Genomic DNA, 18876 nt, shown 5'->3' on the forward strand with positions numbered 1-18876 from the left:
TCACGGCAAAGTTATTAGAAAGACTTTATGTCAAATCACGATATTGCGCTGACTCATCTGAAAGAAGATAATGCTTCTGAGCTAAATAGATGATGACTTTGTAAAACGGTCAGTTTTTAGAAAATCTACTTAAACCGGCTAATAACAAACCTATCACAGTTTCTATCTACTGAAATACAAAAGTGGATTTGTAGGGTGCTATATTCCAACGAGAATATTGAATGGTAATTGTTTAGATTTATCTATAGACCGATACGGTACAAATATTTGTATTGTATAATTGTTAAGTAGCTAAACTACGCATATTCATGTCCCTCTTATTATGAGCTTTATTTTGACCCATAGACTATTATTATACAATTTGCCGTTCTTGAGTTATACCCAGTCTAGTAATTACAGTCTTCCACATTCACAGCCACTTTTTGGCTTCATCTTGTACAAATGTTGTTTCCTATTTTATGGTGTGATGTGGTCTGTTTGGTTTGTATATAAACCCAGTATATTTGAAATAAATGATTCATATTGCAGAGGCTGAGATTGATGTTCTGGACTTAACAGGCAAGGCTAGGCAGGAAGAAAGACCGACAACCATTCTAGACTGCTCGTACGGGTTTCACGCGTCATTGGTACGATCGATAAATCATTAATCTCTAACTGGCAGTATCATTACTTTATACGTTCATAGGGGCACAAAACCACATAGGGTATTTCTTATGAAGAACTCAATGAATCTTATCTGTACAAATTATCAAAGTACAAACTTAACCATTTCTTTGTCAACATGATATTCAGAACAAAGAATATGTACTTAACTATACAATACAACTTCATTAGATTACTGAATTTGGATCAGAATATAAACATACACACAAACACCAGCGTCAAAGAAATATTCATCTGTCCTAAATGGATATATGTTATCAGGAACAAGATTTCTATTGAGCAATCAATTGCAGTTCTAAAGAACAATAGGTAGGTACAAGCAAGCAATGTCAAGTGAATTCAATCAATACTTTGTTTGTTATGAAGAATAAATTAAAAATGATTAGTTAGTTACTGATAAGCTATTCCCTTCAGTAACGTTTCTCTGTACTGTCTGTAAATAGATCTTGTAGCTATGCACAATAATCATAAGGATGCAGAGATTCATTGAATAAAAGGAATCATATTTCATAATAATAACCATGAGTCAGACAGTAGAACGGTTTTATGTTTCGGACACCGTAAATTACTTGATGTATTTGTAGCTTAGAATCGTGAACCGAAAATCTATGGAGCGTTGAGATAGAGAACACCGACAATCAACTTGTCCTATTTTAATATAAAAGTGAACATATAAAGAAAGTCTCACTTCCCCTTTCGAAATTCCTACAGTCTCAAAATAATTAACCGTATAAACGGAATCTTCGTGTTATTCAGGACTTCAGTAATTGAAATAAAGTTAAACGTTTTGTACTTATTTTTGAACACTAAGATCTAAGCAAACGACAATTCATGTATCATATCATTTGTCAGTTCTCGAAAGTATCATTACCATTTACCTCAAGAAGAACCGATCTGTTTTGAGGAATTCTAGAAGCAATCGATCAATCTGTTCATATTAAATCATCTATGATTGACTAATTTCTTTGAGTCGGATGGTTTGGTCGTGTTCGAATTTCTCCACATATGGTTCTCATCTTGTCCTATGCACTTCGATGTTGATTGGTTCTTATCGATCTTAAACCTATCATTGTTTATTTCTTTATTTTGGTTGTATCTTCCATTAGTTCGATTCTTGTTCCTATGTTTGTGCATAATTTCCCTCATTGGTTGATAAATTGGATCGATTTCAATGTGCTTGTTGAATGCTGATTGATCTGAGTGTCAAGCTTTTAAAAATTCTCTGGTTTTGTTATGGAATAGCCTCTATCCAAAATTTCCTAATTTTTCCAGTCGAATGTGTGTCTTCAGTTGCCTACGTGTATTGATATAAGTGAGGATATGTCATCATGTTTGACTGCTAATTGATATTCATGCAGGCGAAGATGAACAGGGAGTCTGCTTTGTCCGATGTAGTGTTTTATACAGTTAACACAATTTATTCTGTAGATGATGTTTGGTTTGTCTTTTTTATTATTTCATCCTTTAGTTTGCATAGGATTGATTGTAGTGATTTTATTGGTTTGTGTACAACATCTCTATTCTGAAGGTTTACAACAGTTTCGTTGTATGTGCAGGGAGTCTTCTTTTAAGAAATTTAAAACAATTAGTCCCTTTGATAAATTTCGATAATGATATTAGATGACGAAGATTATCAGAACTATGTGATATATTAGCGCATTACATTTCGAACAATCTGGTCACACATACACTTGTTAAGAGCATTTATATATAAAAATAAAAGGTCAACTAGACAGGAAACGGGGTAAGAGGAGATAAGGATAATGATAAGAGTAATAATAATAATAATGTGAACACAATTTGAAACGTAATCACTCAATATAATAAGTCAATATTACCAGGGTAGGTTTAAGGTAAGAACAAACTGTTTTTGAACACACAAAGGGGGTTTGAATTTTCGTATAGCTAAGGCTCCAATAAACCTTAATACACGCCCTTTTACACTTTTATACAACACTACGAAAGCTGAGTTTAGATCAATCTCGTGACCTGTTTCAATTATATGTTTAGCAATAGAGGATGATGGATGTTTATCCACTGTTCTTATTGGGTCATTTAATTGTATTTGTTTCTGAAGCCATTTGGGTGCATGTTCACCCACCCTAATGTTGAGATCACGATTACTCCTCCCTATGTATGTGTGACCACACACACACAAGTATATGTGTGACCAGATTGTTCGAAATGTATTACGCTAATATATCATATAGTTCTGATAATCTTCGTCTTCTAATATCATTATCGAAGTTTCGTTGTAGTTTCTAATATGCTTCTTATGTATAGTAGGCTGATCCTTTTTGATGTTTTCTGTACTTGATTTCGTTTCTGATGATGTTTCCGGTTGGTATTTTTTCGTTTGCTTTAATGAAGTTGACTAAGTTCTAGCTCTTTTCTCTGTTATATCCCGATAAGAATAATGAATGGTAACTTTTGGGATCCATTTATGGACCAATATTATGAGTATGTTATTGTCGTATAATTGTTATGTAACTAAACTGCTCATATTTCATATCCCTCTTATTATGAGTTTTATTTCGACCTATGAACTATTATTATATGGTTTACTATTCTTGAGTTATGGCCTGTCTATTAATTACTATCTCCCTCATTCACAGCCACATTTGGCTAATTCTTGTACAAATGTTGTCTCCTATTTTATGGTACGATGTGTTCTGTTTGGTTGGTGTATAAACCCAGTATGTTTGAAATAAATGATTCATATTGCAGAGGCTGAGATTGGTGTACTGGAATTAACACGTTGGGCTAGTCTAGAAGAAGGACCGATAGCGACAGCAGACTGCTCATACGAGTTTTAGGCGTCATAGTTCCGATCGATAATTCGCTCCTCTGTAATTGGCGGTATCGTTATCTTATACAATAAACAGGGCATACAAGTTATACAACACTCTCTCTCATATATTCCTCTCCAGTTAACCATTCATGAATCAATCACATCGAAGTTAAATTGTTTGAAATCAATTATTACATACTAAATAATTCATGACTACAAATACCAATTCATGAAAATATTAAGTACCTAGATTGCTGACATCATTTTCAATGATTCACATGATAAAAACAAAATACCAATTTACTCTTAATAATAACAGGTATAATTTAGAACAAAAATATGCATAGGATCTAAGACAGAAACCAAAAAATAAAAGTTTTTATCTGACTAACATATGAAAAAACATGCATAGTAACACCATATTAGAGTATCATACTGTTTCATATATGTTACAATATAACAACAGCAAAAACAACAACCAAAAAAGAAAAACTTTTTTTTTCTTCAGGAATTTTACAACCTACAATGTTACATTTTAATGTGCATGAATTACCTTCTTTTTTTTGTATGGAAAAACAAACAACCAAAAAAAATCAGTCATTCATATAACTGGTAACAAAACAAACTGTATAAATCATAATTCAAATAAGAGACAATAAGAGATTAGTTACTATACCATATTAAATTATTGAATAAAGATGATATTATTATCACAAATACAAAAGTATTGGAACACATTATTTATTGTATTCAATATACTACTTATTGTAAGTAATATTATTCAATCATATAATTAAAATAATAATGAAGATATTTGATTTAGCATTATTAATATTACCTTTCAGAGTATTGAATATCCTATCAAATTATAATATAATTTTAGATTTTTTTAAACCAATTCTATATCCAGTGATTATTTGTAGTGGATTTCTTGGTTTATTAAGTATATTCATTGGATTTATTGGGATATGGAAGAAGAAAAATATCTTGATTTGCATGGTAACTATTTATATTTCCTTTATATAATGATTAGCATATTATTGGATTGATTATTGCAACAATTATTGAAATTTCTATATCAATTAGTTCAAGTGTATCAAATAATCAAGTTAGTTACTATGCTAATAATGATGATGATGCTTTGGATGATGATGATGATGATTTCGATGATGATGATGATGCTTTGGATGATGATGATGACTTACATTTGACAAATTGTATCTAACATAAATTATTTTTTTCTTTTTTTAGTATTTTAAACCAGCAAATCAATCTTTATGGAATTCGTTACAATATTATCAGAAACATCCAATTTATGAAAATCAATTTGATAATTTACAAAAAGATGTAAGTTATTCTAATGAATTAGATTTTGTATCTTCTTTTTTTATTTTTAGTTTGAATGTTGTGGTGTTAGATCATCAAAAGATTATGCTAAACTTGTAAATTATATACCATTTACTTGTGAAAAAGGAAATGCACTTTATTTAAAAGTAAGTTAGTATTTAAGTAAAATTTTATATTTATTTTATTTTATTAATTTAACTACGATGGCGCAACTTCGTGGATTGGTTAAAGCTAAACATTAACACTGTTGGATGTCGGCTAGCTTAGTGGTCTAATGGTTAAGTGTTCACGCGCAAGACTGATAGGTCCTGGGTTCGAATCTCGCGGAGTGCAGGATCGTGGATGCACCCTGCTGAGGAGTCCCATACTGGGACGAAACGGCTGTCCAGTGCTTCCAGATTTTCCATGGTTGTCTAACTTCAATTAACTCATGAGTTCAACCAGTGAAATTTCTAAAATCTCCACAAAATCTCTTGTGATAATTTAACTATGGTAGATCATTTTGATAAAGTTTTATTCTTTAAGTTGAATGATTTAGTTATGAAGTTTTCATCGTTCTTCTTTTGAACGATATTATCAGCATAAAATTAAGATAGAATTGAAGTGTTCCAATTTCTTCATATATGATTCATAGTTTGTCTTGTACATTATGATGTTGATTGATTCTGATTGATCATAAATCTATCATTGTTTAATTCTTTGTTTTGATTGTATCTTTTATTGATTTGATTTTTTGTCCCTATGTTTGTGCATAATTTTACTGATGTCGTACAGAAGAAGAAGAAGAAGAATGAAAGCTCCACGACTAAACTATCCAACAAAACTCCATCAAAAATTTTATATGTTAAAATGTATATTTCGTTATTAGTAAAAATCTTAATCATTCTGGTACTGATATTATGAGCTGAATTTCGATCAGTCTTAGCTGGTGTTATTTGGTTACAATGGACCAGTCATAGGATATGTTATAGTTTATAGTCAGCAATGAGTTTTGTTTCATTTAAGGCTCGTTCGCTATCTTCACTTATTAACAATATCAAATTCATATATGTTGAGAAAGACTGGTTTAAATTCACTTTTCAATGTCATTAATGTTACGAATACTTATGTAAACGCTATACGTCTTAAATAATCTATTGACTATTAAGCTTATTTCAATGGTTAAGATCATGAGTCATGTTATGACTTGAACTTGGGTCGATTCTTACCCCGTGCCAATTGTTGTGTCCTTGACTGAAAGATTAGAGAGCAGCGTATTTATCGATCGATTCAGTGACACGTAAAATACGTACGGACGGCCTAGAGCCTCGATTGGTCCCGCTTCCCTGACTAGCCCAGCCAGTTGAGTCCAGAACGCAAGTCTTAGCCTCTGAGATATGAATCATTATATTTCAGACATACTCTGTTTATATACTAACCAACCAGACCACATCGTACCATAAAATAGAAAACAACATTTGACAAGTGAAATAAATATCCACCAATAGGAAATGTCCATTTAACGTCCAAGGACACCAACAGACTTAACACGATAATTATTGGTATATTTTTCTCTGCATCCCTAACAAGTCAGTTGAAGCAAGACAACCATGGAAAACCTGGAAGCACTAGACTGCCGTTTCGTCCTATTGTGGGACTCCTCAGCAGTGCGCGTCCACAACCTCACACCACCCGCGAGATTCGAACCCAGGACCTACTGGTTTGGCGCGCGAGCACTTAACCATTGGACCATTAAACCGGCATCCAACGGTGTTAATGTCTAACTTCAACTAATCCACGAAATTGAGCGACACATCCACCATTTTCTTCAGTGAGTTACTATCACACAACAGACCTGGTTGAACTCCATTGGTCACTACTTCTCACTAGAACTTTATTACTTTGATTACTGCTTATTTCGATAATGCAATGAGAAGACAAAGTTTATCAGAATTATGTGATGATCTAATTACTGTAGAGTTAATTCAATATGAAGCAAACACCAATCATTCTGTTTAGAATGACAATCAACATGCCCAAACAAAATAAAGCAATCAAAGAATCTTACTATATCTTACATTTCAATACTTACATATAATGTGTACGATTCAGTTGAATACAAAATCAATTACTATGGAATTTCTAAGATTGATAAAATTTTACCAATGAAATATACAGTTTGATCAATAAACTAAATTCATATCCAAGTTTCTTAAAGCTTGTAATACTAATCTTCTGATTGGACTGAAGTCATTTGAACCTGTAACCTACTAGTTGACTGTTAGACACTTTGAACAGTAAACCACTACATCACATTTCTATAGCTATTCCTATGCTATAAATTTCATATATTACAACTATATCACGAGACAAGTGTTAACTTGGAATCCTGAACAGAAATAGAAAAGACGAAATCCGAAGAACACATTACGTCGGGAAATAAAAGCAGATATGAAAAGAATAAATAACAACTGAAAAGAGCTGGAAAGGATTGCCCAGGACAGGGTTGGATAGCGAGTGCTGTTTGGCGGCCTCTACTCCTCCACAAGGAGTAACAGGCGTAAGTAAGTAAGTAACATTATTTTTTTATCATTCAACTTTAAAACTTTTTTAAATGATCCATTTGAATTATATTCCTATTTATAAATAACTGATTAAATGTTACTTTTTTTATATTTTTCATAGGGTTGTGCTGAAGCATTATATGAATATATAGAACAATCTATTATGATAATAATATATATATGTATTGCATTCGCTATTATTAAAGCAATCTATTTGGCTATTTCAATTCTTGTTTATCGTAAATCTAATAAGAATAATTTATCTATATAGAATAATAAATAATAATATTGATGAATGTAATGGAATCAGATAGATATGTACTTCATATTATTGATTTTTTTTTTATAAACAAAAGGGGGGAACATAATAAAACTGACCAAGATGCTATTTCATGTCATTTCATTGTTGTTCTTAAATGTTAACTTACATCTTTATTCCTATGTGTTAATTGACAGAAGATTCAAAATTTTATTATTATTATTATTGTTGTTGTTGTTGTTGCCAAATCATTTATACTACTCATCACAGTAATATAAATTATATATATGACTTCTTGATTGATATTTTTTTCAATGGTTAAGATCATGAGTCAGTTGAAGCTAGACCACCCTGGAAGCCCTGGACGGCCATTTCATCCTATTGTGGGACTCCTCAGCAGTGCGCATCCACGACCTCGGCCCATGCGAGATTTTATTTATTTCTAAACAACAAATAGAAATTTCCTTTCGATTAAATGTTTAGAAAGTTTAACATGTGAGATTACTTTATATACTTAAATATAATACTTAATTAGTTACGAATGTTACTACTCGTAGACGAGTAGAGGCCGCCCACCATCACTCTTCATCCAACTTTATCCTGAGCAATTCTTTACAGCTCTTTCCAGTTACTACTCATCTTTTTCATATCTGCTTCCATTTCCCAACGTAATGTGTTCTCTGGCCTTCCAATTTTCCGCTTCCATTCACCATTACAAGTTAGGGCTTATCTCGTGATGTAGTCTGATGATTTCCTCAATTTATGTCTTATCCACTTCCAACGTCTTTTCCTCATTTCCTATTCAGATGGAAGTTAGGTTGTCCTCTCTCATAGAATAATGTTGTTGATGGTATCCAGCCAATGGGTGTTGAGTATCTTGTGTAGACAACTATTTATAAATACTTGTATCTTCTTGATGATGGTTTTAATAGTTCGCCATGTTTCAGCTCCGAATAGTAGAATGGTCTTGATGTTCGTATTGAAGATTGTGACTTTAATATTGGTTGACAGACAGTTGTTTTGAGTTCCATATATTATTCAATTGTAGGAATGAGGTTCTTGCTTTGCTAACCCTCGCCTTTACGTCTGCATCTGATCGTCATTGTTCATCGATGATGCTTCCTAGGTATGTGAAGGATTCCACATCTTCCAGAGTTCCGCCATCAAGTGTGATTGTGTTGGTGTTCTCCGTGTTGTATTTGAGGATCTTGCTTTTTCCATTGTGTATGTTGAAGCCTACTAATGTAGAGGCTACTGCTACACTAGTTGACTTCAACTGCATTTTTTCGTGTGTATGAGATAGAGTTGCTAGGTCATCTGCAAAGTTCAAATCTATCAATTGATTCTGAACTGTCAAATTTCATAATATCATTGAAATCATCAACTGATCAAAGTTAGACAATCATTAAAAATGTGGAAGTACTGAATAGAGGTTTAGTCTGATTATAGAACACCTCAGAATTGGGTACATACGAGCCTGTATATGGGAAAATAATCTAAGATCTTTGATCTTGAACACATACTCTTAGCCTATAGACTTTTGGACTGGGACTCAAGTACATATTGTCAAACTATTAAACATAGATGAGATGAACATGACGCAAATGTACATTATAAATATCAATTAGTTATTATATTCCAATCCAACCATGTTCAAAATTAGTTATTTCTCTTTCATGCTATTAATTAAAAGCTATTTCTAGTTAATTTACTGATACTTTCAAATGATAAGATGTGATACAGAAAAATTTCAATGTTAATCCTTAATCGAATGTCTCGACGTTTGAGTTATTATCGACCAATACTGCTTAAAATGATTGTAAAATCATTTGTCATTAACTAAGCGATTCGATGACGTTAAAGTGAACAATCATTTGTGGGATGACTCTCTTTCTGAAAGATAAAAGTACAGACCCATATAAATCATACAACCAATAAATAGGATAGATTTAGTTAACAAAACTCCATTTATTCTAAAGTATTTAGTGGATACCTCAGTTCATTAGATAACTCACTGAAACAAATGTGACATATTGATAGGAATGTAAGATGTATTTAATAACACTAGTTGTATTGCTGTAGTTTTATGCGATATGCGTTTAAGATATCCTCTAGTCTTCAGTTTATCATTGAGGAAGGGTTGCGATGTGTCAATAAGTACTGATGACCATCACTTTGTGATCGATTCTGTAACAAACCGATAAGACGATTTAGGTTAAAAACTTTAACATGATATTCAAAACAATTGAAGGTGTTTTGAAAAACTAAAAGAATTTGGCGACAATGGTGCTCATATTTTTATTATTAAAATGATCTCAAAATCGATTTGAGTAGAGAGCTATGATGGTTAGTAGGAAAATTGATTCCGTTGTCTCGTGAGGCAACACAGAATGTAATCTGGTACAGTTATTTGACAGAATGTCGTCAACTAGTGGTGTATTTAGTAAAACTAATATTCTGAAGATCATTGTCGAATGCTTACAAAGTTAACTATTTCAGGGAATTACCTATCGCTGCAGAACTTTTGATTAGAACATTTTGAAATACTGGGATTTAACATATTCTATAGTAAGGTAAATATTAACATATTTCTTCGAGAATAAATCTAACTGTTCACAATCTCATTAGTATTCTTAATCGTTGTTATAAATCTTAGTTTAAATTTGAATGAAATGTTTTCTGACATTATTAGCATAGTTTATTAATCACTTGTTTATGGTGTTTGATAAACAATAAGACTACCCTTTTAAATATACTCATACTAATCATTGTCCAGGGATCAAAGTGATTCGAAAAACACAACAGTAATATGTACGCTTTTTCATTACATACAACACAACATGCAACAATCGCATCATGCTTGACGGAGAACTTTTATAGGATGTAAAAACCTTTACATATCTGGACAGCATCATTGATGAGCATGGTGGATGTGATGCAGATATGAAGGCGCGGATCAGTAAAACAACAGAAACATATTTATAATTTAATAAGATCTGGAACTCAAAGCAACTGTCTGTAAGCCAACATCAAGGTCAGAATTTTCAATACAAATGTCAACACATTTCTACTGTATGGGGAAAGCTAGAGAATTAACAGTTGTCTACACTATTAGCAACAACCTACTATGGGAGAGAACAAACCAGATTCCAGCTGAAGAAGAAATCAGGAAAAAGCTCTGAAAGTGAATAGAACACACATTGAAGAAAGCACCGAACTGCATCACAAGGCAAGCCCTCACTTAGAACCCTGAAGGCTAAATGAGGAGAGAACAACCGAAGAACACATTATGCCGAGAAATGGAGACAGATATGAGAGGAATGAACAACAATTAGATAACACAGTACAGAGTGGATTGGAGAATGCTTCTTGGCGTTCTTTTTCTCCATAGGGAGTAACAGGCGTAAGTAAGTAAGTAAGTAAGTAATATATACTTTACAAATATTTTCATTTATTCATAAATGAATAATTCGACAATATGAACAAGCTAAAAAAAGCATATGATTAACATTTTAAAACAAAAAAAATCAAAATTATTAAAATTTAGTTACTGAGTAATTGTGATGTAAGTCAACTATTTAATTGACAGTTATACATAATACTATACACAAAATGATTTATCATAGTGAAATACAAACATACATACAATACAATTTACGTAATAATAATAATGTCATTAAATGATTATGAATATTTTTTAAAAACAAAAACTCTATGTTACTAAGTCATTTAATTACATACCTGTTTGTTACTATGAGACAAATTACTAAACAAGTTTTTTACTATAATTAGACAGAGAATAAGTTAAAAGAATTTACATAGTGTGCATTATATATATCCATATATATCATTGAACATACACTTTAAGGAATAATATTACTTATATTAATTCAATATGATGTATAATATATAAACTGTTCATATTTTATTATATCTCATAGCAACTAATTTCAATTATCAATATCGAACCAAACAACAACAACAACAAAACAAGGACAAAAAAGGGGGGAGGCATCATGATCTTATCAATAGCAGAAAAATATTGGAAAATTATAATTATCTTATCAAATCTTATATTTATTGTAAGTTATATATTGTAATCTTTTTTTATTAATCCATTTTCAGGTATACAGTATTGTACTTATTTCATTAGGTATAGATAAATTGAATTTTTTAAGCAGATTTACCATTATATTACATAATGCTATACCAATTATAATTCCAATGATTATCTCTAGTGGATTATTATGTCTAATCACTGCATTAATTGGTTTAATTGGTTTAATAAAACAAAAACAATGTATTGCATTGATTGTAAGTAATATATAATACATTCATCAATGATATATATGTATTTATATTTAGCATATTGGTGGTTTAATGATTAGTGCAATTATCGAATTTAGCACAGCAACAATGTCAGCTGTTTCTAAGGATCAGGTTAGTTTGATTAAATGATGCAATACTAACATGCCTATATCATTTAAATTCTTTTTTATTCTAGTTTTTTATGACAGTAAATTCTTCCTTACATGAATCTGTAGTACATTATCATAAGGATTTTGATATTAAAAATGAATTTAATAATTTACAAATGACTGTAAGTTCTATTGAAATAGTTTGATATGGATATTGTTGTTATAGCTTGGATGTTGTGGTGCTTCCTATTTTCGTGATTATTTAAAAATACATTCTACAACACCATCTTCTTGTAAACCTACATCATATGGATTTGTAAGTTCATATTTATTGATTATTCATTGTAAAAGTTGTCATTATTGATCTTGTACTCCTCTTTATCATCTCATATATCTATTCAAAACTGTGCTGAATTCGATTACTACTTTAATATATATTTTAAATGGTTAGAATCATGAGTCAGTTGAAGCTAGACCACCATGGAAAACCTGGAATCACTGGATTAACTGAAGTTAGACATTAACACCGTTGGATGCCGGTTCAGTGGTCTAGTGGTTAAGTGCTCGCGCGCGAAACCAGTAGGTCCTGCGTTCGAATCTTGCGGGGGGGGTGAGGTCGTGGATGTGCACTACTGAGAAGTCCTACAATAGGACGAAACGGCCATCCAGTGCTTTCAGGTTTTCTATGGTGGTCTACCTTCAACTGACTCATGATCTTAACCACTTAAATTACTACAATCTCCACAAAACCCATCTGATATATTTTATAATCATACTATTTTGATAATCAATTATACTGAATTTGTGTATTTAACTTCATCGCCAGTGAATATTTTGATAAATTTCTAAAGTACAAAGTTATTTGGATGAAATGTATTTCTCATGTTTGTGATAAATTACCTATGAAAACAATTTTTAATTTGTCTTAGTTAGTTACAATATGGGACAAGGCACATATATGCATCGCTTCAAGTTGCCACAGCTCATTGTCTACTGTGTCTATGATATCATATTCTACATAACGCTACTTTTTATATTAAAGTAACGCCTAAAATAACTGGGTGATGAGAGAACACTTCAGAAATTATAACCCATGAATTTATTTACTTACTTACGCCTGTTACTCCCAATCGAGAATAGATCACCGAACACCATTCTCCAACTCACTCTCTCCCCGACCTTCCTTTCTAGTTCTATTCAATTGTTGTTTATTCCTCTCATATCTGTCTCCATTTCTCGTCATAATGTGTTCTTCGGTCGTTCTCTCCTCCTTTAACATTCAGGGTTCCAAGTGAGGGCTTGCCTTGTGATGCAGTTCGGTGCTTTCTTCAATGTGTGTTCTATTCACTTCCAGAACTTCTTCCTGATTTCTTCTTCTGCTGGAATCTGGTTTGTTCTCTCCCAAAGTAGGTTGTTGTTGATAATGTCTGTCCAACGAATTCGAATTATTTTGCGTAGACAGCTGTTAATAAACACTTATGCCTTCTGGATGATGGTTAATTGTAAAGCATTAACTCAATGAGATATTGAGATATTTGAGAAGATTTATAACTCAGAAGGATGATTTTGATAGCTTTTTTCTTTGAGCTGGTTAGTTTAGTCATGGAGTAATATCAAAGAAGTAAACAATGACAGCTTTAAACGTCAACAAAAATCAATCAACATAGAGGTCTACAGGACAGACTATGAACCACATGTAAAGAAATTCAAACACTTCACTTCTACCTTAACTTTGTACTGATAATGTTGTCATTCAAAAGAAGAACGACGAAAACTCCATCTAGCTCACAAAACAAAACTCCATCAAAAACAATTAAATATCTTTAATGAATGAATTAATTTATCATCGATATCTCCATATACTATTTAATCATTTATTGATTTATTTTATGTAATCAATAATTTCCCAGTTTTGATTGAGATCATGAACCGATTAGTGTTAGACCACCATTAAGAACCTGGGAGCACTAGACGGCCTCTTCGTCCTACTGTGGGACTACTCAGCAGTGCGCATTCACGATCCTGTTAGCGGGATTCGAACCCAGGGCCTCCAGTATCGCGCGCGAACGCTTAACTTATTGGACCACTGAGCCGGCATCCAATGGTGTTAATGTCTAACTTAACAATCTCGACAACCCCTAAACTAATAATTTTCCATTGATTTTATCCGGGTTTTTTTCTTATTTTTTTCATTATCATAATAGGGTTGTGTTGCAGCAATCACTCGATACATGCAACAATATATTATACTGTTAATGTATCTATGCTTTATTTTTGCAATTTTAAAAGGGATATATATAACTATATCAATTTTATTATTTCGTAAAACAGTTGACAAGGGAAATTCATCTGTGTAAAATTAACATTAACAACACACACACACACACAAACACAAAATGGACAACAACATTATAAATTACAAAACTACAATAGAATATCATTGATCTTAATGACATTGTTGATAAAGATTGAATTGTTATGTCAAATTTATACATGAACAGTTTTGATTTCTACATTTTGGAAACATTGATCATCATTCAATTTTGTTATTTGTTAATTTTTTTTCTTAAAAATTGTTTTCTTTTGAAAAACTTCTTCACACTAATCACCATAACAACAGATTGGTTAAAATAATATCAATATTAAATTTATTTGGTATTGTTGTATTATTTGAATCTTCCTATTGATATTTAGGAGTGTAATTGATCAGTCTCTTATTGGCATATATGCATACTGTGAGAATTGACTCGATATTGCTTTAATTTACAAACATTATAAGAAAATATGGATGATGGCTAGCAGAGGAATTCAGTTTGACGCGTGTTTCATTCCATTTGGAACTCGTCAGAGGGATGTACATTTATCTCAGAGTTGATATTTACTGTGAGATTCAAACCTAGTAACGTTTGTTTCAAACACTATTGCGTTATCCACTTAGCAATTGAGTTCTGATAGCCATTTACTTGTGCAATATGGTAAAGTTTAAATTCACTTGGTGTTGTTGTTTACTTGTATCTTCCCACCGATATTTAGGACTGTAATTGATCAGTCTCTTATTGGCATATGTACATATTATGCGGATTGCCTCGATATTGCCTTAATTCACAAGTATTATAAGCAAATATGGATAGTAGCTAGCAGTGGGATCTACAACGCGCGTTCCTTTCTATTTGTGAGTCGACAGCTGGATGTACCTGCATCTGAGTTGATGTTCACTCTGGGACTTGAACCCAGTACCATTCGTTTCAAACACCGATGTACTATCCACTTAGCTACTGATTCCCAACGGCCAATTGCTTGTGCAATATTTTTATGTTATTTTAAAAGTTTTACAACAGGATTAATCTTTCTTGTTTGACGTTTCACAATAGTATTAAGTGAATATTGTTATAATAGAAGGACTTTTCAATTTTGAAACGTTAGTCGATTTAACTATATTGTTGATTTCACTGGTTGAAATCATGAGTCAATTGAAGCTAGACCACCATGGAAAACCTGGATGCGCCACTGTGGCGCAACTTTATGGATTGGTTGAAGTTAGATATTAACACCCTTGGATGCCGACTCAGTGGTCTAGTGGTTAAGCGCCTGGCACGAGACTGATAGATCTTGGATTCGCATCTCGCGGGGGCGGGATCTTGGATGCGCACTTCTGAGGAGGATTCCCATACTAGGACGAGACGGCCGTCCATTACTTCCAGGTCTTCCATGGTTGTCTAGTTTCAATTGACTCATGATTTCAACCAGTGAAATTTCTAAAAATCTCCACGAAACCCATTCTGATATATTTTGATTATTCAAGTTGAGTGTTGTGATCTGTTGAACCTTGAAGAGATCGATAGAGTTAAATCTATACCATATTTTAGATCTAAACTTTTCATCAAATGAATATGATTAATATGAAAATCAACCACTTTATAATTAAGATACGGAAGTGACAGATAATCTAAGTATTAATAACACATCAAATTTGAATGTTATGGATATTTTAATTCAGTAAATAAGATCCGTGGAAATTCAATCAATAGCAGTGAAATAGTGTTTAATCTGAGACAACATTCATAAGTATGTAAATTGATTAGTGTAGTTCTATCTGAAGTTTGTGCTGATGATGTCGTTCAGAAGAACGATGAAAGCTCCACGATCAAACCATCCAGTTCAGAGAATAAAACTCCATCAAAAGTGATTAGTCCATTTGATAAATTGCGATAGTGTTATAAGAAGACAAAGATTATCAGAACTATGTTGTTATATATTAACATAATACACTTCGAACAATATGACCACATATACACTTGTTAAGAACATTTATGCATAGAAATGAATAGCCAACTAGACACATAGACAGTAATGGTTCAGATGGTTCAAATGGTTGTGGACGGAATAGAAGAAGCCTTCTCTTAACAAGCTTTCGTGTCTATTAGCAGGGGATCACGAATAACTCCAGGCAGGAACCTAGGTATGTTAACGATAAAAGAGGAAAAAGAAATTGGTAAATCATAATATGATACTATCCTTAGACCTTAAGAATAGATCAAGTTGCCTCTTAAAAGACTCCTGGGAAGTCGCTTTGATCAGCCCAGTAATAAAAAAACAAAGCTAATCAAGAAAACAATATGAAAAACAGTATGAAACGTACTATATCGGATAACCAACTAATATGATCAGGATAAGTTTAAGATGAGATACAATTGACATGATTTATACACAATTCATGTTTCAACTACAATAAAATCTATCTAATTTATAACAATAATACAATAACAGATGCAGATTAATATCATTAGAGATCGAATACCTAATTGGATATAAACATTAAATGAACATCTGAACAATTTTTTCTTGTCTCGAGTCATTTATGTGCAATATATATGTATGGAATTTCATTTGTTGTCAATAAAACTGATCAACATATCTTCATGTCCATCGAAGATGTTAAGAGTTTTTCACTTAGGAATCGTTAATGCCGTGTCAGCCAGTCAGTAACAACGTAGAACTTCGTACGTACGTACATCAGTTCGAGTTGCCATACCACATTATCACACAGATACAGTTGTCAATTCAAATCCCATAGTGGTAGAGGTAGTAAGAGTATGAGCAGTAATCGGAAACATTAGGGTTTGAAGATGTTATTTAAAGAGTATAATACAGTGAAATAAATTTGGAAAGAAAATAAGGGACATGAAGAATTCAGAAGATTAGAATTTGGGAGAGAACAAAGAGTGTATGCACCTGCGCCATTGCAACTGATTCTGAGTCATGTCATTCAAGGTCTCTAACCATCGGTTGCTATCATCTTGCGGTTAATGCTGTGTACAACTATTGATTCGTTTTGTAAACATACTTAAAAAACTATTACCGTAAAAAAATATTCAAATTAATAATTACTGTTAAAAAATGGGAACTACAGCATATTCTTCAAAAAGCAAATCAATGTGCATTGATCTGCTGAAGGTATAGAATAGTATATGTTCTAGGTAGAAGAAAGAACAAGGGAAATTATAAACCTTTTTTCAAACACAGAAATTACATTGATGAGAAGTAATGAGAACAAGGTTTAATAGTTAAATTCATGAGTTCATTAAGGCTAGACCACTATGAAAAACCTGGAAGGACTGAACAGTCGTTCTGTCTTCGTACGGGATTTCTCATCAGTGCTCATACACGATAACACTCGCGGGATCTGAACCTAGGACCTTCGGTCTCGCTTTCCAAGGGTTAACGAGATTATCGATCGATGAATTTAAATTTGATTAGTTACGAGATAAGTAAACGATACATGACATTTTAATTTTGGAATTCAAGACGCTCGTTTCGTCCTATTTGGAAATCGTCAGCTCGATGTACTTGAGTCCCAGAGTTAGTTCTATTTATTCTATTTTACTTATTGTAAAAATCAGTTGACTATTTATGGTTAATATACCACAAAATCTTCATGTTCATCGCCTAGCATTATATCCAACTTTGTTCCGTTATAAAAACTGGTAAGCAACCTGAATTGTGACAGTTATAACAACTGAACAGAGTAGTATTATGTAAAGTAACCATGTACTTGCAGATTTTCTTATGAATGTTCTCTGCTTTTATAAAATAGTAATTTATAACACTAAATGATGCTAAGACATGAATTTTATAAGTATATAAAAACAGTCAAAAGTGGGACCTCATCAAATAGGTCTACCTGCTAGTAACTAGTAACTGCGATAACACAGTTTCATGTTTACTTCTAATTATTCATTAATAGCTTTACAACTGAACTGTACATTACTAATACATAAAACCATAATAAACCATATTGCACAATAAATGTTAATTGATTGATTTATCACACTATAAATAACTCACAATTCTACAAAAACAACAACAAAAACCCCAGTTACATTCAATATAACACATACCAAATTATTCAACTATATCATTCCTACAAGAATGTCTCGTGTTTACTTACTGTTCTCTTTTGGTAATATATACATTTATATACAACACTAACATATCAACAATCAAATAACATGTGTTGAATAAGGTGAAAATGAACAATATGTTACATCTAGGGAACATCACATTATGGTTTGATAACACATGAATGATGATGATGACGCTTATAATGTGAAGAAGAATTCAATTAACATTTTTCAATGTGAATTTTTTAATATTACTTACTTACTTATACCTGTTACTCCCATTGGAGCGTAGGCTGCCGACCAGCATTCTTCATTCATCTAATATTATTTAACCCATCTTCAGTCGTTCAGTGTTTAGTACTCGGAACATTTGAGTCAGTTTACTTGATTATTCACCATCGTTCAGTTAGATATAAATCGATTGGGATCTACGAGTATGTTATGGGAAAAGTGT

At 32.2% G+C, this 18876-nt stretch overlaps 2 protein-coding genes across 2 annotated transcripts; both read left to right on the forward strand.

The window, feature by feature from the left end:
- The first annotated feature begins 3706 nt into the window (after positions 1–3706).
- Positions 3707–8307, forward strand: MS3_00002418 (uncharacterized protein). The gene is made up of 6 exons (XM_051210001.1): positions 3707–4221; positions 4265–4453; positions 4488–4562; positions 4706–4801; positions 4852–4947; positions 7466–8307. The coding sequence occupies exons 1-6, from the start codon at positions 4153–4155 to the stop codon at positions 7613–7615; spliced, it is 675 nt and encodes a 224-aa protein (XP_051075487.1). The 5' UTR covers positions 3707–4152; the 3' UTR covers positions 7616–8307.
- Positions 8308–10630: 2323 nt separating this feature from the next.
- Positions 10631–18649, forward strand: MS3_00002419 (uncharacterized protein). Its single transcript, XM_051210002.1, has 8 exons — positions 10631–11014; positions 11545–11685; positions 11729–11917; positions 11969–12043; positions 12108–12203; positions 12248–12337; positions 14226–16482; positions 18470–18649. Exons 2-7 carry the CDS (start codon positions 11620–11622, stop codon positions 14376–14378), a joined length of 669 nt encoding a protein of 222 aa, XP_051075488.1. The 5' UTR covers positions 10631–11014; positions 11545–11619; the 3' UTR covers positions 14379–16482; positions 18470–18649.
- The last annotated feature ends 227 nt before the right edge of the window (positions 18650–18876 follow it).

This window comes from Schistosoma haematobium, chromosome 1 (assembly GCF_000699445.3).
Source record: "Schistosoma haematobium chromosome 1, whole genome shotgun sequence".
In the NCBI taxonomy this organism is placed as follows: Eukaryota; Metazoa; Platyhelminthes; class Trematoda; order Strigeidida; family Schistosomatidae; genus Schistosoma; species Schistosoma haematobium.

Coding starts and splice junctions, on each gene's coding strand:
- MS3_00002418 (XM_051210001.1), top strand. CDS start 4,153: ATGATATTATTATCACAAATACAAAAGTATTGGAACACATTATTTATT. Junction 4,454..4,487: donor AAAATATCTTGATTTGCATG/GTAACTATTTAT, acceptor TATAATGATTAG/CATATTATTGGATTGATTAT. Junction 4,563..4,705: donor CAAGTGTATCAAATAATCAA/GTTAGTTACTAT, acceptor TTCTTTTTTTAG/TATTTTAAACCAGCAAATCA.
- MS3_00002419 (XM_051210002.1), top strand. CDS start 11,620: ATGATCTTATCAATAGCAGAAAAATATTGGAAAATTATAATTATCTTA. Junction 11,918..11,968: donor AACAATGTATTGCATTGATT/GTAAGTAATATA, acceptor ATTTATATTTAG/CATATTGGTGGTTTAATGAT. Junction 12,044..12,107: donor CAGCTGTTTCTAAGGATCAG/GTTAGTTTGATT, acceptor TTTTTATTCTAG/TTTTTTATGACAGTAAATTC.